General features: G+C 38.1%; 3 protein-coding genes across 6 annotated transcripts in view; 2 read left to right on the top strand and 1 right to left on the bottom strand.

Moving 5' to 3' along the window:
* The window catches only part of LOC108970992, a 27,802-nt gene extending 24,668 nt beyond the window's left edge, over positions 1 to 3,134 (top strand). For all 4 annotated transcript variants that reach the window (XM_018936752.1, XM_018936753.1, XM_018936750.1 and 1 more), the window contains exons 3-4: positions 2,292 to 2,421; positions 2,499 to 3,134. In XM_018936752.1, coding sequence (XP_018792297.1) covers positions 2,292 to 2,421; positions 2,499 to 2,823 — 455 coding nt within the window. In that variant the 3' untranslated portion in view covers positions 2,824 to 3,134. The remainder of the gene's footprint in view (positions 1 to 2,291; positions 2,422 to 2,498) is intronic.
* Positions 3,135 to 3,288: 154 nt separating this feature from the next.
* Positions 3,289 to 24,872, bottom strand: LOC108970990 (CAD protein). The gene is made up of 8 exons (XM_018936748.1): positions 24,741 to 24,872; positions 18,835 to 19,836; positions 15,780 to 18,775; positions 15,607 to 15,711; positions 7,129 to 7,268; positions 4,799 to 6,668; positions 4,351 to 4,734; positions 3,289 to 3,615 (listed from the first exon to the last, which is right to left on the bottom strand). The coding sequence occupies exons 2-8, from the start codon at positions 19,814 to 19,816 to the stop codon at positions 3,415 to 3,417; spliced, it is 6,678 nt and encodes a 2,225-aa protein (XP_018792293.1). The 5' UTR covers positions 19,817 to 19,836; positions 24,741 to 24,872; the 3' UTR covers positions 3,289 to 3,414.
* LOC108970991 lies at positions 9,525 to 14,956 on the top strand. Its single transcript, XM_018936749.1, has 4 exons — positions 9,525 to 9,916; positions 11,500 to 11,631; positions 11,843 to 13,622; positions 13,780 to 14,956. Exons 1-4 carry the CDS (start codon positions 9,525 to 9,527, stop codon positions 14,890 to 14,892), a joined length of 3,417 nt encoding a protein of 1,138 aa, XP_018792294.1. The 3' UTR covers positions 14,893 to 14,956.
* Positions 24,873 to 26,179: the final 1,307 nt, after the last annotated feature.

The following is a 26,179-nucleotide window of genomic DNA, read 5'->3' as shown; positions in this document are numbered from 1 at the left end:
AAATAAATTTTGGAGCGCAAATTTCTAAAGAGGCTAGAATTAATGAAAAAATTAAAACTATATAAGGACGGTCAAAAATATTTTTTCCTATAATTTTTGACAAATATAGGAATCTATATGAATTCCTTTATTAAAATATGTGCATGCATTTGCATATTTTTGCACTCCTCGTGTATACTATATATACAGAACTAAGAATTTTTGTAACATTTTTAAAGAGTTTAAGACCAAATAAGTTTTCTGATATAAATTCAGAATTCAACCCACTGTGCAGCATAATTGTTTTAAGATTATAAGTAAAATTGGAACAGGAAGAATTACTTCAAGACACAGTGTAAATTTCCATGTTTACTTTCTAAAGCGATACAAGGAAATTAATTTATAGCAAGTTCTGCCAGACTTACAGGCCAAATGGCAATAATTCATTAAACTTTTATTAATATTAATTAATGTACTTCGCTAAAAATAATGATTGACTAGATGCAAGTTTCCATTTTAAACCTAAAATTAGGAAATTCAACGGCTGTTGCTAAAAATAGCTTATGCAAACGCAGGCAACTTTCACTTTTCAACGCATTTCCGACAATTTCCGGCACACATTCTACACGACATTGTAAATTTATAAATACATATATGTGTATATAGTCAGCTTGTCAACATTCTACTATTAAATTTGTTGTTTGTCCATAAAAAGCTAATTAATTTCCGAAATCGCAGCGATTAGTGAAAGGAGTACAGAAGCAAAGTGTTCACTTTTGGTGTTAAATGTTAGGGGAAGTACTAAATTATATCAAATGAGAATGTCAAATGTTGTATGCAAATTGCAGCACCATAAGTTACATAATTGCATAACACAAGCGGTCAATTGAAAATTGAAAGTGTTGATTTGTAAGTGGAGAACACAATTGATTTAACGCTACCAAGTAGAGAGTTGCTGGGCCGCGGTGCTAGCCAATATATGGTGGCCCTTATATTTAGTGAGATTTATCATATGGCAAACTGCTTCCATTGCGTTTGTTTAGATAATAAACCCTTTAATAATTTTAAGACTCAGACAATTTTTTCTACAAGTTTATACTGCATTAAAACGAGATACGAGCTATTAACACTTTGTCTAGTAGTCACGCACTCAACCCACAATCCCACAACAAATTTCTTGCATTTTTAACTTATTCAAATATATTTCCAAGAAACTTAGTTAGTAGGTAAATGTAGTTCCGATAAGGAAACTGATGTAATTTGTAACAAATGTGACATCAAGCAATTGAACAACCACTTAGTACCGATTTGAACCACATACAATGGCTCCTAGTCTATATATCAGCCACAGTGTAAACACGCGCCGGCGAAGTGGGCGCGCAAATTGTTTCCCAACTCAACGTTTATGTTAATCGTTTTTTTACCTGCGTATTGTTGTTGTAGGTATTTTAATGTTCCCTTGCGGTTTCCAGCTGCCCTGTAATTGGCATATTAATTTGCAACAATAACCGATAATTTTTCCTACACCACTCTCAATTAAAGCAATGAGGCGTAAAATTTGCATAAATTACTTGGCACTTGTGTCCATATTAATTACTCAAACATAAGTGTTCGCATATCTTTTTAACGGCGATTATATTGTCAATATTGTGTGACAATAGTTTTTTGACCTCTTGCGGTGTGGGTGATGATTGAGTTAAGAAGACTGAGACCTTCAACCAAAACAAAACAAATAATAAATTTTTTTTTAGCCACTAAATTAACTAATGTTTCTTGTTTTGGGGTTTGTATATATTTAATATATATAGTATATATACTCTCATATAGTCAATGAATTTGCTGATGATACATTATGATAATTTATTAATTATAATATTTACGACTGATTTTGTGAGCTTCAAAGCAACATTTATATGAATAAAAAAATATTTAAAATACTTCAAATTGTTGTTTTGGTGCGAATTTAGTTGCGAATAGCAGAAAATGCGTCTTAAAATTTTAGCTCAATTAAAAAACAGCAAAAACAAAACAAGTTGTGGTGAAGTTTATAAAAACAAAAACTGCTGTCGATTATTTCTTGCTTCATGACTTAGACCAATTTGCGAATTTATGACGATATTCACAATTTACGAGCATAAAAGTTAAATTTTTCTAAATCTTGAATGAAATATAAGCGATTTTAAATAAATCGATTGTAGTACCCGTAATAGGATTAAGTGGTCATAATACTATATGACTGAAAATTTTTAATCGTTTCCATTAAAGAAATTATGCAACAAAACTAAGTTCTTCTCTTCTTTAAATTATTTTAGTAACCAAAGTGACTTCCGATGGCGAACCACACGAGATGATGACCATGATCGCTGGACTCTCTGGACTCTTCGCTGCCATGGTCATACTAGCTGTGCTAGTATCACTCGTGAGCTGCAAAAGCGGCAAGAAGTAAGTGCCACAAACGGAAGTTAAACACTGATACTTAAATTTATTGTTGAATTTTTTTCTCCCCTCCTCTTTTGCAGAGTAAGACATTGCAAAAATTGTCCGCGCACCGCAAATGGTAAAGCTGGCAACACCGCACGCGTTTGCAGTTTGGATCAGAACAGTACACGTTTGTCCACCAGCCTCGAAGAGGGCAACTCCATGCCACCAACACCCATATACAATCCGGCCGTTTCGGTGATTTCTTCTGGCAATCTCTCTGGTAATCTAAACTCGGCATTTATGGGCAGTGAATTGAATTTGACGAACACGCTGTCGAAGCCAAAGAAGAAGACGCACTGGAGTGATGAGGTGAATGCACAAGTGCATGTGAAGGAGACCGCTGTGGATATCGAGCGCTTTTGAAACTTAAGAAAGCAGAATTTCTTCGAAGAAATTGTTGGAGCAAATAAATTTCGTGAAATAAATCTGAATTTATGCGCATGCGCGAATTGAGCTTGTGGGCGGTTGATGTTCAGAACGCGCTGGAGGAAATGTGAAGACTGATTTGGAGAGGTTTTTCTCGCAAAAGCTTACTTCGTTCGTTTTTTTTTTGTTATTGTTTTAGTTTTATAGCAATCAATGTTTAGCAATTTAAGCACAAAAAGTAACAAGAAAAAATATTACTAAACAATTACTTTAAGCACATGATTACCTGATAACTGTAAATATAGTTGGAGAATTTTCACGATACGCACCGTTAATCTCTCTAAATGCATTTTAGCTACGAAAATATCATAAATATTATAAAAAATATTTTTTTTAGCAAAAACACGATTGAACTTTTTGTTTTTTATTTCAACAAATTGTAATTTATTACAAAATATTTTTCTTAGTTTATAAAAGATTACACAAATTATAAAAAATATATGTAAAATCACACACATAACTGTACCAAAAATGTCTTTTATTTCGCAATGCGGGCCGGGGTGGGTAGGAAAAATTGGCTGTAGGCATTTAGCCTCTCGAACCGACGACCATTGCCAGCAATGCCATGCGCACATACATGCCATACTCGGCTTGACGGAAGTAGGCGGCGCGCGGATCCGAGTCAAACTCCTTGCTGATTTCGAAGACACGTGGCAGCGGATGCATTACGATTGTGCGACGACTCGCCAGAGTCATCAGTTTAGGAGTGACGACAAAGTGGCCACAAGCCTGGTTGAGGAGAAAATAGAGAAAGTTAGATAAGCTAAGATATGGTTATAGAAATGGGCTTCAGTCCTAATGTTTCTTTTATATCCTGTTAATATCCGTAAAAAACAGCATTGAAAAGCTCAGACCTTCCACCCTAGTAATTTTTTATGTAACCAAAGCAACACGGTCTTTGAACAAAGTTCTTTGAATTTTCAACTCGAAGTAGAGCTGGGCTCCCTTTACACAAACGAAAGACTTCTAAGTATTGTTCGAACTCAAAAGATTTATTCTACTAGAGATCGAAACTTCTTCTACATGAATGAAAGACTTCCAAGTTTTGTTTTAACTCCAAAGATTTACTCTACTGGCGATCTAACTTCTTTTGCATGAACGAAATACTTCCAAGTATTGTTCCACCTCGAAAGATTGAATATACTAGATATCGAAATCTTTTGTTTTTTCCATTACCTTCGCTTAGGAGACAATATTCAATATTCTATGCCTTCTCATTTGAGAATTAGCATTGATACCTGGAGATCAAAGTTCATATAAAGCGTGTGGTAACGTCTTTTGAAATGTTTTTTGCAAGAAACTTGCCTCTCCGGAATAAAACCTTGGTTCGAAATATCTGATTATGATCTGGAACAACCTATATAACCTTTGTCTCTATGAACCTAATCTATACTGAACTCAAAACAACGACGAGTTCGTACTATCTACCTCCCAATTTCCACCCAATTGAAATATTTTTCCTACCTTCTTGTATTCCTCCTCGGTGGCGAAACGTTCCTTTTGTATGCGTGTCATATACAATACATCTGTGGTCGGCAAAGCTTCTTCCATGGAGTTAAAAGACTTCTGTATGACGCCTTTTGTAGCTAAGTAGCGTACAATTTCCTCTGGCATACCAAGATTCGGCGGACTTACATACTGTAAAGTGATATTGTACAGAGTAAGGAGGCGTGCCAATGAATGAACTGTGCGCCCGTGTTTTAGATCGCCAACCATTGTGATTGTGAGACCATTAACGGTACCGATCTCCTCACGAATGGTAAAGATGTCGAGTAGGGCTTGCGTTGGATGTTCGCCCACACCATCGCCAGCATTGAGGATCGGTTTACGTGAGTGATTAGCGGCGCGCTGTGAGAAACGAAAAAAACATTATTTAAAACAAAAAAATCTGAGTAAATTGCTTTTAACTTACTGCAACTGCACCTGGTTCCGGATGACGCAACACAATCACATCGGAGTAGCCGGCCATGACGGAGATGCTGTCCTCCAAAGTTTCACCCTTTTTCACCGACGAGCTTGTCTGATCCATGTAGATAACGCGTCCGCCTAAACGTTGCATGGCTGCCGCAAAGGAACAACTGGTTCGGGTGCTAACCTCATAGAAAATGGACGCCATAATCTTGCCACGTAAAATATCATCCAGTGGACGATCTTTGGAGACACGGCTCTTCAGTAATTGCGCCAAATTGAAGATTTCATTCAAATGCTCCTTGCTGAACATGTCAACGGAGAGTATGTGCTTGTTGAGCAGACTGTGTACCAAGGGACTGATGGGTGGCGCATTAGGATGGCTTTTGGGCAGCAGCTCACGCAAAGTCGAATTGCTAGCTGAGTCGCAGCGTATGCGTGGCAATGGAGAGATGGGACGCAACAAACTCGGGTCACCGGCAAAATGCACCTTCGATGGCGGTTCGGCCAATAGCTTAGCGAACGCTTCGTTGGCCTGTGAATCGGAAAGGAAGTCGGTACTACGGTCTTGCGGCTTGTCGAGACCGTCAATGGAGGCGAAAATATCAAGTGATTCCATGGATTGTTGCATCAGCGACTTGCGTCCATATTGACCGCGTACATTCTGCCCGAAACCGGGTTGCACGAGCACCTCACCATCAACGAAAGCGACTTCGCCGCGCAAGACAACACGATGCACTTTACCCTTCACTTTCATGCCCTCGAATGGCGTCCATTTCGCCTTCGAATGCATTTCCTCTCTATTTATCGTCCATTCCTCGTCCAAGTCCACCTCGATGTAGGTGTTGGGCTGTTCGGGCAGACTGAAAATGCGTTTGGGATTGCGATAGAATTTATTCTGTATGTCTTCCAATGTCAACCGACCATCGTCAACAGCTTTAAGCAACAGTGGTAGTATGGTTTCCAAACCAGGGAAACCCGGTGGCGGCTTCTCAGAGTTTTTCTCCTCCCACGTATGTGGCGCATGATCCGTAGCAAACACATCGATACAGTTCATGTTGTCCCACAGCGCCTGCTGATCTTCTGGTGTACATAACACGGGACGCACCTCCGCACGCCCGTCACCAATAGCGGGAATGTCATCTGTGGAAAGGAACAAGTGATGTGGGCAAACCTCACATGTCACACGTATGCCTTTCTCCTTTGCAGCGCGTATTAGCATAATCTCTTCTTTGCGCGCGATATGGCAAATATGTACGGGACGATCAAGCAAATGTGCCATTAGTATAACTGAGCCCATAGTTTGACGCTCGGCATGGCATACGATTGGCGCACGTTTCGGCCAGTTTTGCATGTGCTTCTCCCATACTGTCATGTCGGTCATTTTCAGCGTACTAAACGTATCATTCAGATACATCTTCAAACCGCAAGCCTGTGAGGCCAATTCGCCAATATACTGCCAGTTTTTGTCAGAAGCGCCAACATAGAGCGCATAATCGCAGCGTGCGCCGGCCTTGGCTAAGTCCTGGAAGACCTGGAAGCTGCCACGATCCACAATCGAAGGATTTGTATTGGGCATAGCGCAAATAAGTGTCACACCACCAGCCAAAGCGGCTGCGGTTCCGGTGGCAAAGTCTTCTTTGTGCGTGGCGCCAGGCTCTCGTAAATGTACGTGCACATCAATGAAACCGGGCAATTTAACAATACGGCGAGACGTCATGCAGTCAGTGTGCGTCTTCATTGCTGGACGACGGCCTGTGATGCGCATAGACTCGACTAAAAGTTTTGTGCACTTGACATCGGTCACCAACGGAATGGAGTAGTCGACAGCAAGACGACGTGTGCGATAGCCATGCGTCATGAAGGAAGACACTCTGAAAAAAAAAAAAAAAATAGTAAAGGATAGAATTAATAGTTTTTCAAGATAATTCAAAAAGTAAGTGAGAATAGCGACTTGAGAATGTTTTTCTCATCAACATAAGGCAGGAAGAGATGTTGAAGGTATAATTATATATTTAAGATGTGAGTTTTGGTTCGACCATTATACATAATCTCTCCTTAAACCAAACAAAAATTGCATTTAGAAAATGTTGCGAAGTAGATGCGCAAATATGCTTGGGATTCTTTAGGGCCCTTTGATTACTTATTATACTCTGAACCTCAGATTACTAAGCTACTTTCTGAGCATGTAGAAGCTGCCTTCGATCAAAGAATCGACTCAGATAATTTTTATTCATAACCTGTTTTTTCTTAAATTCTACTTCCTATTTTTTCTGCTCTTCGTTCTCTTCTTATACTTATGGAATCATTAGTTACGCTTGAGTCATATCTCACCTCCTTGCACCACCTCCCCTCATTGGCAAATTGATGACCATGTCAAATTGTTTATTCGCCAAGAACTCAGCCAAGTGACGCAGCTCGCCATTGGGATCTTCCGGTGATTGCCTATCGAAAGTCCATTGCACGGATTCCACCTGTTGAAGATAAGAACGAGTTTAATCATGGTATACTCGTATTAATATACTGGTATGTCACATATGTAAACACATTTTTATAAGAGTACAATATCTGTGAAGAAATATCGGTCAAACTGAAGAAGTTAGATTAGTAAGAGAGATCTAGTAGTGAATTGGAATTGGAGGGGACCCACTAAGTTGATGCGAATAAAAATTATAAGTGTCCGTTTATTTATTGAATGAATTTAGTAAACAAATTGTCTTGTAATTGATACCGGGTAATGTAGGCTTGCAATCGCCAATTGTGATCAACATTGAAAGTCAAGGCTTTCTGTTTTGAACTTTCAACATAACTTTGTGCAAGAAATATCGAAGTAGAAAGTAGTAAGTACAATGTATAAATTGACGTCATTTTGCGTTCTTTGAGCTATTTGTTTTTCTTTAAAAGGGAGATTATAAAAGCCGCAACCTTTGAGGTCTTTAATCTTCTCCCGTATTAAGTATGATAGATTTACAAAGAATTTTATTTAAAAAATATGTTTTTTATCCACCAACACATATACATATGTATGCATGTACATTCACTGTATTCCGTTTTATGACAATTATTTAGAAGAAATATTTTCCAATCTCAATAAAGCCGAGCTAGATATGCCAAAGGGCTAGGTTAAACGAGAATATCGTGTATCCTTCCACAATTTAGAGAGGACATCCTTATCACAGTGTTTATCGTATCTTGCCATCTCACCACACAGGAAAATGAACCCAAGAGTTTAAATTTTTACCTTTACTTTTCCATATGCCTTGTCTTATACATATATATATACATATTTCTCTAAAAGTATAAATAAAATATTGAATTGACTTTAATTTATCTTTTTGCTATTTGAAGATAAAATAATAGGCTATATTTTTATACCCTGAACAGGAAATGTTGGGAAAGAAATTTGAAACAACCGGAAAGAAACGTTAGACACCATATAAAGAGCATACTTGTATATTTATGCATATATGGGCATGTAAATAAGCAAAATTGCCGCATTAGAAACGTAAAGCCGTCTGAGGAGACTCAAGAGTTGCCATTTTATCCAGAAAAAATATCGGTTTGGTGTGGTTTGTGGACCGGTGAGAACGTAACCGTCGTTGGCGACCGTTATCGCGCCATGATAGCCGACTATTTGATGTCTGAAATTGAAGCTCGTGATCTCGACGACATTTTTTTTCAACAAGACATATCGCACCAACCCATCGATTTATTGAGAGAACACTTCGGTGAGCAGATAATTTCACATTTCGGGCCTGGCGATTGGCCACCAAGATCGTGTGATACCACACCCGTAGCCGTTTTCTTGTGTGAATATGTAAAGTCTAAAGTCTTAATTTGGACAGTCCCGCTTCGATTCAGTGGAAATGCTTGGACGAGTCATCAAAACTTGCACTCAACGGATACACCTTTTATTGCGGCCAACATTTGAAAGAGATCAAAATATTACCGAAGTAGATTTTTTTTTTTTTATTCTTGGTATTTTGTATGCTGTCCTTGATACTGGATACTATATAGCATTGACCTGAACTGAAGACCAACAACCAACCTATACTCTTATTTGAGCAGACAATTTATGATGCTTACGCAGCTATTTCTCCTTGAAAGTACTGTACATGCCCGTAAGAGTATAAATTTATGTACAAACATATATGTAATGGTAAATATACACCTGCATTCACCACTCATTACTCAGAGGGACGAAAAAATCACAAAGTACCATGCAGAAAAATGAAGGAAAAAAGTTAAACAACTGCAAGTTAAGTGAAATGACAACAGAAATTATCAATTACATAGAAAATCAAATCAAATTATTACAAAAACAACACAACAACACGTGCCAGACGATATGGAATTAACTGCGTTTGTGTGTGCGTGTGACTGCCAATGCATTGCAATTTAAGTACGCGACAGAAGAAGGTAGCAAGTCGGGCATTCGAACATCTATTTTAAACACACAATAGCAAACAGTAATAAAAAAAAGATTCGATCAAATATTGCAAAAAGCGATAACTCGCCGGGCGATCTGCAATCATAGCGAATTTCTACGAACAGTAGAAGCACGATCGGCGGTGGATGCAAACGGGCGCGTTAACAAAAAAAAAAAATATATATATATATATATATATAAGTGTATATAATATAAGAAAAACAATTAAATGCGAAGGTTCAAAAATAAAATTTTTAATTAGTTAAAAACAACACGCTAAGAATAATAAAGAGGTTGTGAAATGGGTCGGTCCAGTTCCAAACTGCTGGAAACACCCAACAATCCTCTGCAGGAGTTGCAATTCGAGGAGCGTAAACGTGAACAACGCAAACGCAAGCAAGAAAAGCAACTAAAAAAAATCGCCAAATTACAAAAGAAACAAGCGAAAAAGACAAAGCGTAAGAGCAAACAGAGCAAGGACGTCGAGAAGCAGACTTCCATAACCACTAAACACGCCAGTGGCACGAAGCGCACGAATAGCCTCAATTCGCAGAGCACAAGCTATGAAATCAATAAGGAGGAATTCAACCGACAAATCGAGCAACAAATACAAAATCATTTGGATAGTGATCTATGCACGTTCATCATGAATCAGGTGTCGTTGACGTTGCAGTTTTTCGGAAATTACGAAAAGTACGTGGGTGGTGAAAAGATATAGATTAAACAGAATCTAGCGATAGTTGTGTTAGTGTTAAAATGGTCACATTCAGAAATTTTGTGGGCCTCAATAATTGTTTCCAAAAATTATATTGAATTTAAAGTTTTGGGAGCGTACATTTCGGTTTTAAATACGCATAGTTTCGAAATATAAATTCTTTCGAAGGGTTTTGAAATTTCGAAATTTTTAAACTTTTAGCAACTAAAAGTTTTACATTTGCAACGTAACTGAAGTCATATTCATTGCTTCCCGATGAATTAAGTACTTTCGAAATTCGAAAAAAGTATTAATCACCAAGTTTTGACAATTCGTGTTTTCAAAAAACAGCTTTCGACATTCAGAATGAATTGCATTTTCGAAATTTGAAAAAATGTTTAATAAACAAGTTGTGAAAACAATATTTCGAAATGTAATGTGAAAACGTTTTTGAAATTCGAAAAATTAATGAATTAATCAATAAATTTTAACATTTCGTGTTTTCGAAAAAGTTTTCGACATTCAAAATGAAGTGTGCAGGCATTTTGGAAATATAGAAAAATTTATTAATCAACAAGTTGTGAAAATTCGTGTTTTCGAAGACAATATTTCGAAACTCACAATGAAATGTTTACACATTTTTAAAATTCGAAAATATGTCTTAATCAAGAAGTTGTGGCAATTCGTGCTTTAAAAAAAATATTTCAACATCCAAAATGAAATGCCAAAGCTTTTTCGAAGTTCGTAAAAATTTGTTAATGAAAAAGTTGTGATAATTTATCCTTTCAAAAAAAAAAAAATTTCGACATTCAGAATGAAATAATAAGAGAGAGTAAAAAATATACATCGTATTTCGTAAGGCATTGTAAATCAAAAAGTGGAAGCATACTAAAACATAAGATTTCGAAGTTGATATTACATAGTTTGAAATGTTTTTAAGTGATAAAAATTTTCCAAATTTCGAAAAAATAGTAATTGTTTTAAGATATTATTGAAATTTATGATATATCTTTTAAATATTTCTATTATGAAAATTCGAATCGAAATTCGAACATTTTTCGAAGTTATGTAAAACTCGATTCCCGATTTTCTTTTTATTCAAACCCATTATTTGGAATCACTTGATATCCTGCCTAAAGGAGACATTTTATCTTTCCAGAGTCTCATCATATTATATGTACAAAAAATTTTCAATTTCCCAGTTTAGCGAAATTTTAGTAAAATGACTTTTCTTCTATCCCATTAATTTTTGAATAAAATATGCGAACTGTATTTTTCATTTCGTTCTTTCGTAGTCCCTCTTTCACAGGCCAAGTGCTTTCATGCAAGCGCAAACCAATTGTCATCAGAACACTTGAGATAGGAAATAGCCATTAAAACCGGAAGCTCTTTGAAAATATTGCAATTTAATTGGCATTGATTTCTAAGTGCTTGAAAGTCTTATCAATTCAAATGTTATCGTAACTGTTAGGTGTATGATTCGCATGTGCAACACTCTGGTCTCGCGCTATAACCACATTTCACATATTAACATTTCTAATTATTTATCTAAGATTTAATTATATTTCTTTCAATGTTCCAGTGAATTGGCAAACATTTCTGAGGAATTGCTAGCCAAAGAAAATGATTTGAATCAGAATCTCGAAGAGCATTCCATACTTTTATCGACGCCCTTGGATGCTGCTGTCTCCAAGTGGATGCAATATAAACCAATGTGAGTATGAAGTGAAATTGAGAAAGAATAACTCATTACTTTCTATTTGTATGTGGCATCTTCATTGGTGGTTCACGGAAAAGCAGTGTTAGATAAAATATCCCACACAAATGAGATCCTCTGGATTGCTAGTCATGGCAGTAGTTTAAAAAAATATTCGCATTACTTTCATCTCTATTCATTTGGTAATCATTCTCCACTATCTTCACAGCCACGGTCCAGAAAAATACACTCCTCAACCGCTCCAGCCACTGGCAATGTATGTGATATTCGAAAATATCGATATAGCGAGACCGAACGATGCGAATTACGATTCAATTTCACCACTTTGCAAAGTTGATTTAGACACGGATTTCTATAACACAACGCCCTGCAAGGAGGACTACGTAGAAATGTTGCGCGAGACAAAATGGAAGGGCTATGTACGGCTTAAGCTGCGTGAAGAACCAAAAACCCAACGTATTGGGGCTACCGATATTGATGTGTATACGGACGGCAGCTCGGGTTATAGCTCAACGAGTGTCTATAGTCTTAAAGCACCAAGCAATCACGCGGAATCTGATTATGACTACACCTACATAGCACATTTGAATACACATCACCCATTGTCCGAGCTTAAGATGCAAAATCAACGTGGTAACTATAAATTGGATGCCAAAGTCTTGCCGGACTCATGTGTGTCCAATTTGCGGCAGTTTGCTGAACCATTGAATGACGAGGACACCGAAGACGATGATGACGATGAAGATGAAACAGAGCCAGAGTCCGATGACGAAGACAGCGCTGATGAAGGTTACAATGGCGTCCAAAGAAGATCCAATGAGAAGACACGATATCGCGATGTCGAGACTTTGGAAGCCATACGCTTGTACAAGTTAGAGCAGGAACGACGTCAAGTTCTCATGCAGCAATGTTATCTCAACTCCAAAGAATTTATGCGTTACTTTGGTGAGTTGGTACGTCAACAGCTTGCCGATCGCTTACAAATATTCCCCGAAGAATTGAACGAGGGCACATATCGTGGTTCATCGATCTACACAAAATACTTCGAACTCATACCCGCTATTTATGTGGCGCATAATGCACAACACTGGCCCGATTGCGCATTTCAATTTCGTATACGCGAACGTCCTATCTCCACTAATCCACTAACTGGACAGCAATTTCAATGGCCAACGCGTTCGATGATTAGACGTATTGAAACTTTTGGCTTTCATGTCATACCCATTGGTTATGCGCCCAAACGACAGCGGAATCCTTTTCGTGAGCTCGAATGGCGTATTGTTTTTCCGAAAGCCGAACGCTACTTGGAGCAACATTTAACAAATACACAAGTGAAGGTATTCATGATGACCAAAGCTTTGGTGAAGACTTTTGTCGAACCGCAAGAGAAGCATAAGGCGCTCTCGTTCATAATGGAACATCTGCGCATGCATCTCTTCTGGGAATGCGAACGTAATTACACTGGCTGGCCGGAGGAGTATCTCGGTGAGGTGCTGCTGCGTTTTATAAGCACATTTATGCAGCGACTGCGTGAAAAATGTTTGAAGGACTTCTTTATTGAAGAACGTAATCTCTTCGAGAGCATACCGGAATACTCTTTGGTCATGTTATTCTCAATATTGGCCGATATTGTAGCAAATCCTTTGATGCATCTAATGGTGGCACTTAAAAATCTAGATTTTGAGGAAGATTTCTTTCCAAAATTGAATTTTAAGAAGATATTTGAAAATCTCTCCGAAAATAATATGTTGAAATTGAAAATACAAGCTAAAAATTCACGAAGTCTAGTTGGTTTGGATGGGGGGGAAGATGAACCAGTACTCTTGCAAGACGAAGGTGCAAAGGGCTTGGTCGGCATGAAGCAACATCGTGAGAAGACCAACGGTAAACTAAGAAGGAAAACTCATGTGATGCGACACAATATTGAAATGATGAAGAAGCAAGAATATGAACGGCGTCGCTTGTCAGAGGAGTCCATAGACATCGAGGTAAGTTGCAATCACACTGAAGTGGAAATATTTTGGAACTTATGACATTACGCTCATATAAGATATTTCTGACATTGATCTCAAATATTTTATGATCTCTGCTGTCATCCTTTACTTCATAAACTGACAATCCACCAATACTTCTCACTTCTTATAGTTTTTCTTCCGGCGCAATATAAAAAACCCCAAATTGAAGCACCTCAATCAGGGCGTTGAAAATTTACGACGCACAAATGTACTCGAAATAATCATCGACCATCTAATAGCGATGGCCGAAAAGGCAATAGAGTTTCGTGTTTGTTATTTGGCTAAAACGTTCTTGGCACAAGCGAGGCGACTCTGCAAGTTCTACCATAATTATGGTTGCGATATGGGTGCTAGAGAGTACCTCAACACCATTGGCAGTTTGGAGGAGGAAATCGCCGGTTTGCAGACGAATGAAGATTTTAAAAATTTACCGCCAACTCTGCCGATACGCACAAGTGTAGAGACCAGTAATAAGACTAAGCTAACCAAAGAAGTCTTCGAACATTTAGAGAACGTGCGGCGTACCGTAAGAGTCGACATTGAAGTAACGCATAGTGAAAGAGAAAACTCTCCAGCTGTCAATAGAAAGAGCAACGTAAAGTCCTTGGAGGAGAGCGCTGAGCAGGCACTTTCTTACAATGATCTCGAGTTAGTGGATAACATAACACCCAATTTGGGGCGACGCAAGTCTATTAAGTTTACCGAACATGTGGTCGAAGTACATGAAGGAGACACAAATCCAATACAAAAGCCTGAGGAACAGAGTTTGGTTGGTATTCTGCGCTTCAATCCTGAAGTAACGGAAATATGTGATGCACCTGCTATTGAAAAAGACAAGCGGGACGTCTTTTATGAGAGCTACGAATCGATTGATAACTATAGTTTGAGCGATGATGTTGGTGAGAACAGTCGTATCGATGCCATTGTGAGTACTGAAGAAATCCGTAAATCACAAGCGCAAGAGGAAAGGGAAGATGAAGCTGAACAGATAACTGATAGCCAGCAGTATTCTGCAGTAAAGACGCCAAGTGATGAAAGAATCCTCGGGGGTTTTAATAAAAGAATTGGCGTGCTGCGTAAATTAACGCGCGGCAATTCGCAAGTTATTAAAGATATTACATCGTCAACGGAGAAGCTATTTGTTTCGTTGGCCTCGGAAGAGACACGTTCACAGTTAAAAGAGGTGATAAGACGCAAAACATTTCAGCTGAAAGGTGCTTTCAATCAGTGTTCGGAGTCTTGACATTGATTTAAGTTATTTTTTAAGGGCTATGTACATACATATATTTGGATTGAAGAAGGTCGAAAGTATTATCATAAGCTTAAAATTAAATAAAGAGATTTGAAATTGCATAGAAATGTCCTAATCGCCATTTGCCATTATGGAGTGTCAAGGTATAGCTGTTTATAAGTTGAATTAGGTTGAACCAAGCAATGAATTTCAGATTAAGGAACATACGACCGCAGAATGGGGTTGATAGATCGAGAAGACTGCAGGAAATGTTTAGAGCAGGGCACCACGAAAACAGTGGATCATCTCTTGTCCAGTTGTTCCACATTGGCAAGACTACGCTATAAGCTTCTGTAAAATTTCGCTTCAAGCGTAGGAATCCTAAAGGATGGCTATTTCTCTTGCACCTAGAAACTGGTCTTCATTTGATCTTAAAAAGGACCGAAACTAACCTATAACAGATTTGTAGAACAAAAACCCAGAGTTTTTACCAGCAAATGTCTGTTAACTCGACAGCATTTCTAAAAGTTATTTCGCATTACTTTCGACTAAAACTAGATTGAAAGTCGATCTTAGCACATCTTCCCAAGACCGAGATAGTTAAACCCTTAAAATATTTAGAAATTTGTGGATAAATCGACTAAAACTCATATGGAATTTGTTCACTTTTATAAATAGGCTTCTTAGATATCTAAAACTAAATATTTTTTAATTCGTTGTACTCACATCCACACCATGTTCCGCATAGAAATCGCCAGTACCCATGGAAGCGTACAACTTGTAGCCCATTTTCGCCAAGTCTCTGATCGAGGACAATAGTTCCATTTTGTGCTAAAAGTAGTTAAATTTAATGTTTATTATACTTCCACAATTTTAACTTATTCATCGAGAGAACATACCTTAAAACTGCCTATCGAGAGTAGTATAGCTTTCTTTGGTATCTGGAAACCGGTAGACATCATAGCCTTCAAGTAGGCCTCATAACGATTGTCACCAAAGCAAGCCACTTCACCGGTGGAAGCCATTTCTACACCCAACTGTACATCGGCACCAGCCAGACGTGAGAAACTGAATTGTGGCACTTTCACACCTACTTTTCCCACGCCATGCAACACTTCCACCGGTTCCACTTCTATGCCAATAATGGCACGCGTTGCTGTTGCCACAAAATCATGATCCAATGTCTTCGATACGAAGGGGAATGAACGTGAGACACGCACGTTACACTCAATAACCTTGAGTTCATTATTTTTAGCAATCAACTGCATATTGAATGGACCCGTGACATCAAGCAGCGCGGCCAAATCACGTGTAATGCGCTTAATGGTTTCTAAAGTCTCATGATTTAAATCTTGTGGTGGTGTTACTAAAGTGGCATCACCGGAATGCACACCAGCATTCTCCACATGCTCCGAAACGGCCATGCACAAAATCTCACCATCCGCCGCAACGGCATCCACATCGATCTCTTTTGCTTCTGTCAAGAATTTGGATATAACTACTGGATGCTCCTTGCTTACTAGTGATGCAGCGTTTAAGTAGGTCTCCAGATCTTGATTGGAATACGCCACATTCATAGCGGCACCGGAGAGCACATATGACGGACGCACGAGACATGGATAGCCGACTTCTTCACAAAATTCAATGGCGCTCTTTAAGTTCGTCAACTCCTTCCAACGTGGTTGCAATATGCCTTTGCGGTCCAACATACGTGAGAACTTGAAGCGATTCTCAGCGCTATCAATAGACTCCGGTGATGTGCCGAGCACTTTGGCCTGTTGACGATGCAGATCCATGGCTATGTTATTTGGCAACTGACCACCCATCGAAAGTATAATTCCCTCAGAATTTTCCATTTCATAAACATCCATCACAACTTCAAACGAAATCTCCTCAAAGTAGAGACGATCGCACATGTCATAATCGGTCGATACTGTCTCCGGATTATAGTTTATCATAATTGTGGGCTTACCGAGATTACGCAATTCGCGCAAGCAACCAACGGCGCACCAATCGAATTCCACCGATGAGCCGATACGGTAGACGCCCGAGCCAACCACAATCGTAAAACCGCCTGGGAACTCTAAATCGTGTTCATTAGCATTATAAGTGTGATAGAGGTAGTTGGTGGCTGCAGGCCACTCGCCAGCCACGGTATCTATTTGCTTGACAAAAGGTTTGATGCCCAGCTCTTGACGCTGCTTACGTACCGCTAACTCTGTGCTCTTAATAGCCTCAGCAATTTGTTTATCAGAAAAGCCAATCTGCTTTGCTTGCAAGATTTGTGCGCCCGACAGTGGATTACCTGTCTCTTCCAAGCTATTGTGGAACTCTATAATGTGCTTCATCTTATTTAAGAACCATCTGTCAATCTTGGTGAGCCGATGTAACTCCTCAACACCATAATTGGCTTTGAGTGCCGCTGCAAGCACAAATGGACGCTTGTCTGTCGGCTCAGTTAGTTCCTCCTTACAAAATGGATGCTGGTCGGGATCAAACCCATTTACTGCGCCATCCACCATGCGTAATGCTTTCTGGAAGGCCTCCTCAAAGTTTCGTCCAATAGCCATAACCTCGCCTACACTTTTCATTGAGCTGCCAATATTCTTACTGACGCGTATGAACTTCGCCAAATCCCATCTGGGTATCTTGACCACACAATAATCCAAGCTGGGCTCAAAGCACGCTGTGGTCACACCAGTTACGGAATTCTTAATCGATGGTAGGGAAACTCCAAGCGCTAACTTGGCTGCGACATATGCCAACGGATAGCCCGTGGCCTTGCTGGCCAAAGCGGAGCTGCGAGAAAGGCGTGCATTCACCTCAATGATGTAGTATTCCTCAGAGTGTGGATTGAGCGCATACTGTATGTTACATTCGCCAACCACACCAAAGTGACGTATCACCTTCAACGCAGTGCTACGCAACATGTTGTACTCCTTGTTGGAGAGCGTCTGTGATGGCGCCACCACAATACTCTCGCCAGTATGTATACCCAAAGGATCGAGATTTTCCATATTACAAACCGTTATGCAGTTATCGTAGGCGTCACGTACAACCTCGTACTCCACCTCCTTCCAACCTTTAAGCGATTTGTCAATAATCAGTTGACTTGAGTGTGCCAATGCTTGGTGTGCGAGTGTCTCCAGTTCGCGTTCATTGTCTGCGAAACCGGAGCCTAAACCACCTAATGAAAATGCCGCACGCGCCATTACTGGATAGCCCAAACGTTTAGCGGCCTCCAATGCCTCTTCTACTGAGTAGACAGCTTCTGATGGCGCGACACACTCGCCAATTTCAGCAACGCGGTCGGCGAAGATTTTTCGATCCTCCGTCTCGATAATCGATTGTATGGGTGTACCCAATATTTGCACGTTATATTTCTCGAAGACACCAGCACGTTCCAATTCGACACCACAATTGAGCGCTGTTTGACCACCGAACGTGAGCAACACGCCATTTGGACGCTCCGCTTGTATAACCTGCTCCACATACTCTGGCGTCAAGGGCAAGAAGTAGCACTTGTCGGCGAGACCCTTTGATGTTTGTACGGTGGCGATGTTGGGATTTATCAGAACGGTTTGTATTTTCTCCTCTTTCATTGCTTTAATGGCTTGTGCGCCTGAGTAGTCGAATTCTCCCGCTTGCCCAATTGATAAGCCGCCGGAGCCGAGAATTAGTACTTTACGTGGACGTTTTTCGTGTATGGTGTCGTATTTAGGTTGGTATGTAAGACGATTGATCAAATTCTGACGTAAGCTCACATCGCCTGCAAGACTTTTTTGCTTTACGGCATCGAGAAAAATATCGAAAAGCAATTCTAAATCTTCAGGACCAGCGGTATGCTCAGGATGGAATTGTACCGAGAAGTATGGCTTGCTTGTGTGGATGATACCTAAAAGAGATTTATTGAATTACTAATGGTAAAAAAATTGGTGTATTGTTTCTTGTTACCTTCATTAGTGTTGTCGTTGGCATTAGTAAAAAGTGGCTCCCACTCAGCTGGCAATGTGTTGCTGTCCACAGCAAAACCGTGATTTTGCGAGGTCATGAAACACCGTCCAGTGCCGTTATGTACGCATGGCAGATTGTGTCCACGGTTGCCATACTTCATTTTGTACGTCTTGCAACCAATAGCGGTTGCGAGCAGTTGATGACCCAAACAAATACCGAAAATCGGTTTCTTGCCATTCTTCAAAACTCGTTGTATCTGCATAACAGTGTCCTTACATACAAACGGATCACCAGGACCGTTACTAATGAAGAGCCCATCAAACTCATCCTCCTTCAGTGGATAATTCCAAGGTACCAACTCGACACGCGCACCACGTGACACAAAGCACTTAATCTGATTCAGTTTCAAACCACAATCGATGGCACAAATACGTGGCGTGCCAGTGGCGTTAAATACTCGTGGCTCCTTAACGGAACACTCGGCTACCAAGTTTCTCAAATTTGGATCGGCAAAAGTTAGACTACCCAAATTTGTTGGTTTCTCGTAAACGATGCGGCCCAGTATGGAACCATTTTCGCGTATCTTTTTCGTGAGTGCACGTGTATCTATGCCGCTAATGCCTGGTACACCATGACCTTCCATCCACTGTGACAGCGTTTGCTTAGCACGCCAATGTGACGGTGCTTCACATACTTCGCCCACCACTAGCGCAGCTACTGTAATGCCTTCCAACCATTCAAAATTTACCGGCAGGCAATGTTCGTCGAGCTCTTTCTCATCTGGCACTCCATAATTGCCGATTAGCGGATAGGTTAGCACCAGTATTTGTGCACGATATGAACGATCGGTCATCGATTCGGGATAACCCACCATACCAGTTTGAAAGACCACCTCACCATCGACAGGCGCCTTAGCACCAAATGCATAACCAGGCAATATGGTGTTGTCTTCTAGAACCAAATAGCAGTTTTGCGACGGCATTTTGGATATTTATAAAAAAACTGAAAAAATAGAAATTACAAAATGAATGACAATAGAAGGAATTTGAAGAAACTTGAAAATACAAAGAAAAGTGATATGTTTGCATTAAAGATGACCTTTGTGTGTTCTTACATCGCAGGAGGAAGCAGGAAGCACTCATTTTATGCTCTCTATGTTAAATTTCGAAATATGATGTACGTTAGGTGGAAGCTACTTATGAATACAGGATCAGTTCCATACATGTAGCTTTTACTACTCAACCCAAAAATGCCATCTCGGCTACATTTCCTACAAATATTTCGAGAGTATTTTATAACAATGAAATTATGACAATGAATTTAGCTCAGGTCGAATGTAGGAAACAATGGAGCATAAGTGATTTCTCAATACTCCAACCCAGAAATAACTCACCAATAATGGCGTTTAATACCAAGTATTCAATTATAGTTTCAACAAAAACAATTTCAGACCATTTAAAAGTTATGGGAAAGATCCAAAAGTGTGGAAAGTAGGTGCCACATTAATTTAACTAAAGTCAAACGAAAAACCGAAAAAACTCTTGTGAAAAGACGATAAGTGGTGATAAGTGGTAAGGGTGTGATATCATGAGCATCTAAAACCAGGGGAAACTGTTAATACTAATCGCTACATACAACAAGCGATCAATTTGAATCAGGAATTGATCGAAATATGACCAGAATGGGCCAGAAGACACGTCAAAGTTATTTCCGCTTATCGTTTGTATTCATAGATGGGAAATGCATTGACTGAGCAACACTGCGATTTCTACGCAGAAGTCGAAAATTAGGTGTATGATTGGTTTGCTTCAAAAGACGAACATTTCTATTGACATGGTATCCACAAATGCCCAGAAAGTTACTTACTTTCCTATTCGAAATTATTACTTTATTTCATACCGGCCCAACTGAATACTTCTCTAAAATCAAACATCTAGTTCGGAAATCTCAAATTCCATGTGCTTACTGAGCATACCAAACTTTTAGCATTTCTTGCGAAATACAAAAAAAGTATTGATAAATAAAATAAACTCTGTAGTTATCGATGTAGGGTATACTCAGTTATCATTAATTATGAAAAACGTCATTGACAGCGTCGGCATGCCTATTGTTTTTGTTTCTCTCAAAGCACGTGTGCTACCATTTGGCCACTACTATGTGTGCAATATACATATGTACAAATGTATGTGTGTGGTTAAAATATCGCTCTGAGAAACTAAAACAACCCAAGAGTTATCAAAAATTATCTTATCACGATTGTTTTGTCTGGCAGACAGTACTTGACGTTTCTTTCTACTGAGAGCAATAACAAAATGAGGTCTCTCTGAACTATTAAATAAAAGAGGCCGGTTTGAGAGAGCTTATGTGCTAGTGAGCGATAAGGCGATAAGACAGCGCCGCGATATCTTGATAATTAAGGTGATTATGAGGTTAGTAACTGCGTTGTGGTCTGCACAGCTTTTTATTGGCGTACTAATTGGAGATTTATACGCACCTATGAATGTATTGTATTTATATGTTTGCATGGAAACGCGTACATAAGTGTGTGTTTATAAATATAGCTACTATTTTATTCAGTGGCTATGTCAATTAGGAAGCCCAAATCGGTCTGGAACAATTTTATGGCTTAATCAATGCGTAATTGAACATTTTGCGTGTGAATAGGCATCTAAGTAGTAAATACATATGAATGTACATATACGTAATAAAATATATAAAGAAATACAAATGAAATATATAAAGAAAATATTCATGATTTTTATTAAGTTAAAAATCTTTCCGTTCATAGCATAAACCATTTTTAAATAATTTTTGGTTTAAATTTTTTAAACCTATTTAATTTAAAATCACCACAAAAATGTATATTCCATTTAAAAATTGTTAAGAGCACAAGTTTATTTATGTGTTGGCTCTTTTTGGATGAAATAAATAATTAATACTAAATTAATAAATATATAATTATCAGTAATGAGTTTAAAAAATTATTTTAAAAAATATTAAAATTTGTCTATAATATAAATGGAAAAAATGTTAAACTAATAGTAATAACTAATATTCTATTTATGTATACATGTTTAATAATAAGTTAAATTAGATAATAATTTTAAATAAAACGCAAATTTTATACTTGCTTGCGTGCCAAATTCATAAACCCACTGTTTCATCGGCAGTTATAATACTCTTCATGAATGTGGGAACGAAATTCGTTAGCATGTCGAAGAAACTCGTTTACGGTACACTTTTCAAAAAACTTCTATTTGACAAGAACGTGTTTCATTCCCTAAATATCCACCAAAATAATTCGAATGAATTCGCGAGAGATGTCGAGGGCTCTTGCCATCTCTCTAATATGTACCTGACGATTTTCAAACACCATATACTTCATTTTTTTAACGTCTGAACATCGCGACGTCCAGAACGAAGCATGTTTTCACTGATCTCTAGACCGTCTTTGAAGGCTTTGTACCGCTCAAAGGCTTGTGTTTTTGATTCACAGTAATCCTTTTCCAACATTAGCAATGATTTCGTACACGAAATTTGGTTGGAAATACAATTGCACAGACATTCTTTGTTTGATATCTTTATAATCTCCCTGACAGAACGCACTCATATTTGACATGATAATTAAGGGTTGTCCTACGAACTTAGCAATTTTTTTGAAATATAATTTTTTTTTTCTTAATGTTTATGACGCAGACTTGTATACTTTTATCAAAACTCTTATCGCACATAACATATCACGTTCCATACAGCACTCCATACAATACAATCCATGCTATTAGATAACTAAGTTTTTGTCACTAATCTATGCAAAAATAACTGAAAAAAGTATTATTCCCTAATTTATGTTAAGTCTTCCTTAATTATTAAAAGAATCAACTGAGTCAAAATGAGATATCTCAATGAAACTTGGTACACAGGTTCCTTAGTATAAAAAAATTCGAGTTCGTAGATTTGCGTAATTGGACCACTGTCACACCCACAAATCGCCATTAAATTGAAAATTGAACGATGCGCTTGACACCGTCCACTTTCTGGTGAAATCCCATATCTCGGGATCCGACCAACGGATTTCGCCAAAATTTAGAACGTGGCATTTTTCTAATATTTTTATGTTACACTGTGAAAATGGTGCAAATCGGACAGCACCACGCCTACTTCCCGTATAGCACAATTTTATATTCCACTTGTTTCGTTTAGTAGTTATACAAACTTTCAGCTGACCACGACTGTTAACCGAATAGACCACGTTTAGTATACAGTGAAGAAAATATAACAGCCCTACCTGAGTGAGCACGTCGAGATCTTAAATTGAAAACTTCCACGAAGATTCGACGTTTTCGGGCCAAATTTCGTTAAGCGATTACGATCATTAACAAGCAAAATTGCTGCATTTGGGACGAAGAGCAACCTTAAAAGCTTCAAGAGATGTCGTTTCATTAGATTTAGACTTACTAACTTAGACTTTTCATGTGGGGACATTGATCGTCTAAAGTCTATGCGGACAATCCTGCTTCGATTCAGGCCTTGAAGCAAAACATCACGTGTCATTCACCAGTTACCAATAGAAGGCTCGAAAACGTTTTCGAAAATTTAAAATAAATAACTTCCAAAAAATATTTCCCAGTAAATTTGAAGTTCCTGGGCATTTTTTTCAAAAAGTAGGGAACCTCGAAACGGATCACCCTTTATTAGTATGTAATATTTTGTAGTTCGTAATATATAATTTGATTAACATTTTCAGATTTTGTTTTCATTCAAACACAACAAACCTTCGACTTATCGCATTTCTTATGAATTTGGTTGAACCACAAATATTATATACATATGTATACAGTATTTCATTTAACTCTGAATGGAGCATAAGTCCAAAAATGTGTAACTAAGGGCATAAGAAGCTCTTTTAAACATTGATATCATTATTGCAATAAACAATTGTGGACGACAAGTCGCACTAATAATAAGTTAATTTTAGGAAAAGTTTTGTAACTAATTTTTTTTTTTGGACAAAGGAAAAAGTCAACTTTTTCTTGATCGAATTTTCACGGTCACTTGAGTTGTTTCAACTTATTGTTATTATTTTTTGTTTTTATGGAACGACTCCCAACAATGAGCTTCAGAACGTGAGCGCACAGCCAAGGCAAAACGCATGTACATAAAAGTTTGTAAGTTTGTAGCAAAATTAAGTTGGAACGCGGTACAATGTCGCAGCGTCAAGACCAGGGAAAACAAGCCCATTTTCAATTATAATGCTTGTTTATGTTCAACTTGCTCGATTCCCATAAAACAAGAAAAAAATTAACTACAACAAAAACAAGAACAAATATTCCGCACTTTAAATGTTTGAGTAAAAATGTATGGGCTTGATTACAAACATACCTTACATGCATACAGACACTTGTGCCTTATGGCTATCTGTTAACGTTTGTATGTAGTAAGCAGCTGTATGATAAACATAGGTAGGCCCACTACCTTAATGAACCGGTTATAAGACTGTTAGCAAAGAGGCAATAAAGCAGACTTTCTACAGGCTTACAAACTTATATATATGTATATACATAGTATAAGAACATATGTGTATACATACACACATTTGTACACACAAATGCGTGACCTTTCGTTGGAGTACATGAAGTAACTCGTTTTGTAATTTAAATTACAAAAAACTCTTTGTTTCGGTGTTCGGTGTAATATTGCARGAATTTAATTTAAAGTAAAATAAATAAATGGTCAATGCTTGAAATTTAACTCAGCCCATGTGCCACATGTACCCACCAAATGTACATACGCACAAGCACACACGCGCTTAGCACCCATAAGTGTGAGTAGATGGGCAGAAAATTAATTTTCGTAAAGAAATCCATTGTAAAAAGCTTAAGTTTACTTAGTTATCACTTATCACTCACTTTGTCTGTTGGAGATGTAAACAAAATGCACTTAAAATGATTTATTTGAAGTTTGCAAACTCTCCACGTGTCTTTTGCTACCCTTATGGAACACAACCGTACTGGAGAAGGAAATTACTACCTTCACGATTGGTCGCTAGCACACGACTGACTATCCACAGAACTGCTCCCGGAGACCAGCCGGAGGTCGGAGCACACACAAAAAGATGGAAATTTGCGGTAGAGTTGCCAAGTGTTTTGTGAAAACTTTGGTGGAAAGAGGAGGCAATTTAATTGTCAAAAATTTGGTAAGAAATTGTGAAAATTTCTCAAATAACATTCATTGATTGACAAATTCGAATAATATTTTCAATTATTTATACTTTAACCGAAAACTTGATATTTTCGACTTTCTTAAGGAAATTTCATTTATAGCGTTGACCATCAGAAACATTTTTTTTTTAATAAAAATAATGACAAAAGTTAAGTTTTGGTTGAGAATTTCAAGTAACTATAACAATATGAGGTAATATTATGTTCCATGAGTTTTTTGAGCAAGAGCTTTGGTACAATAACAGATATTAAAAAAAAAAAATGTTTTTTCATTAAAACATTTTATCAAAATACTCAAAAATGCTCTAAAATTTTACTTTTCAAAATCTTCTAAAATCCTCCAGTGATTAAATATTACATCACATGGCAATTCTAAATTTCCACATGTATGTATATTCTCATAGTTATCAATACACATGTATGTAGCCTACGGTTGAGAGCTGTTATTAATCGTGCGAGTTACCTGACCAGTTCCAGCAATAAGCATGTTCAGCTGCTCTCACAACCTCAACGAGACCGGCATTTTCATATCAGCTGGGCGTTAAATAGACTCTCTTCGCTATACTACTATATGCTTTCTACAATTTCTCAATGCCGCTCCTAGTCAAATGTTTTGTGGAGTAAAGACTAGCTGAGAAAGTATCAACAAGTTGTAAGAGAGAAGCACAGTGTAGTAAAAAGAGTGATTGATAGATTTATAATTCATAAAATAGTTCACATATTTAACAGGAATTGGAGTAATAAATGAACATTAGGTTAAATGTTTACTGAAATCCACAACTTACTTATAGTAAGCTTTTTAGAAAGCTTTTGCACACTCTGATTTGAGCTCCATAAGCACCTTTATATAGTAGCTTCGTAAACTATACTTAACGAAATCAGTGAGCTAGTACTAGATCAGTCCTGCGCCGTGGCTTAATAGTTAGACGTGAGTGTGGCCACCATAAAGAATGAGTTTTGACTGATATAATCCGGAACTTTGTTTATTTCATTTGCAGACAATTGTAAATTTCCCAAGGTATTTCTGTCAGTATAGAACTTGCAAACCTATAAATTTTAGATGCTTAGAACTTGCAGATCCTATATTTTTTCGATTAATATCAGGGCACTCATCACAATTGAGAGCA

Source organism: Bactrocera latifrons, unplaced genomic scaffold (assembly GCF_001853355.1).
Source record: "Bactrocera latifrons isolate USDA-ARS-PBARC rearing strain unplaced genomic scaffold, ASM185335v1 scaffold_32, whole genome shotgun sequence".
NCBI lineage: Eukaryota > Metazoa > Arthropoda > Insecta > Diptera > Tephritidae > Bactrocera > Bactrocera latifrons.
This window is presented reverse-complemented; position numbering and strand designations above follow the sequence as displayed.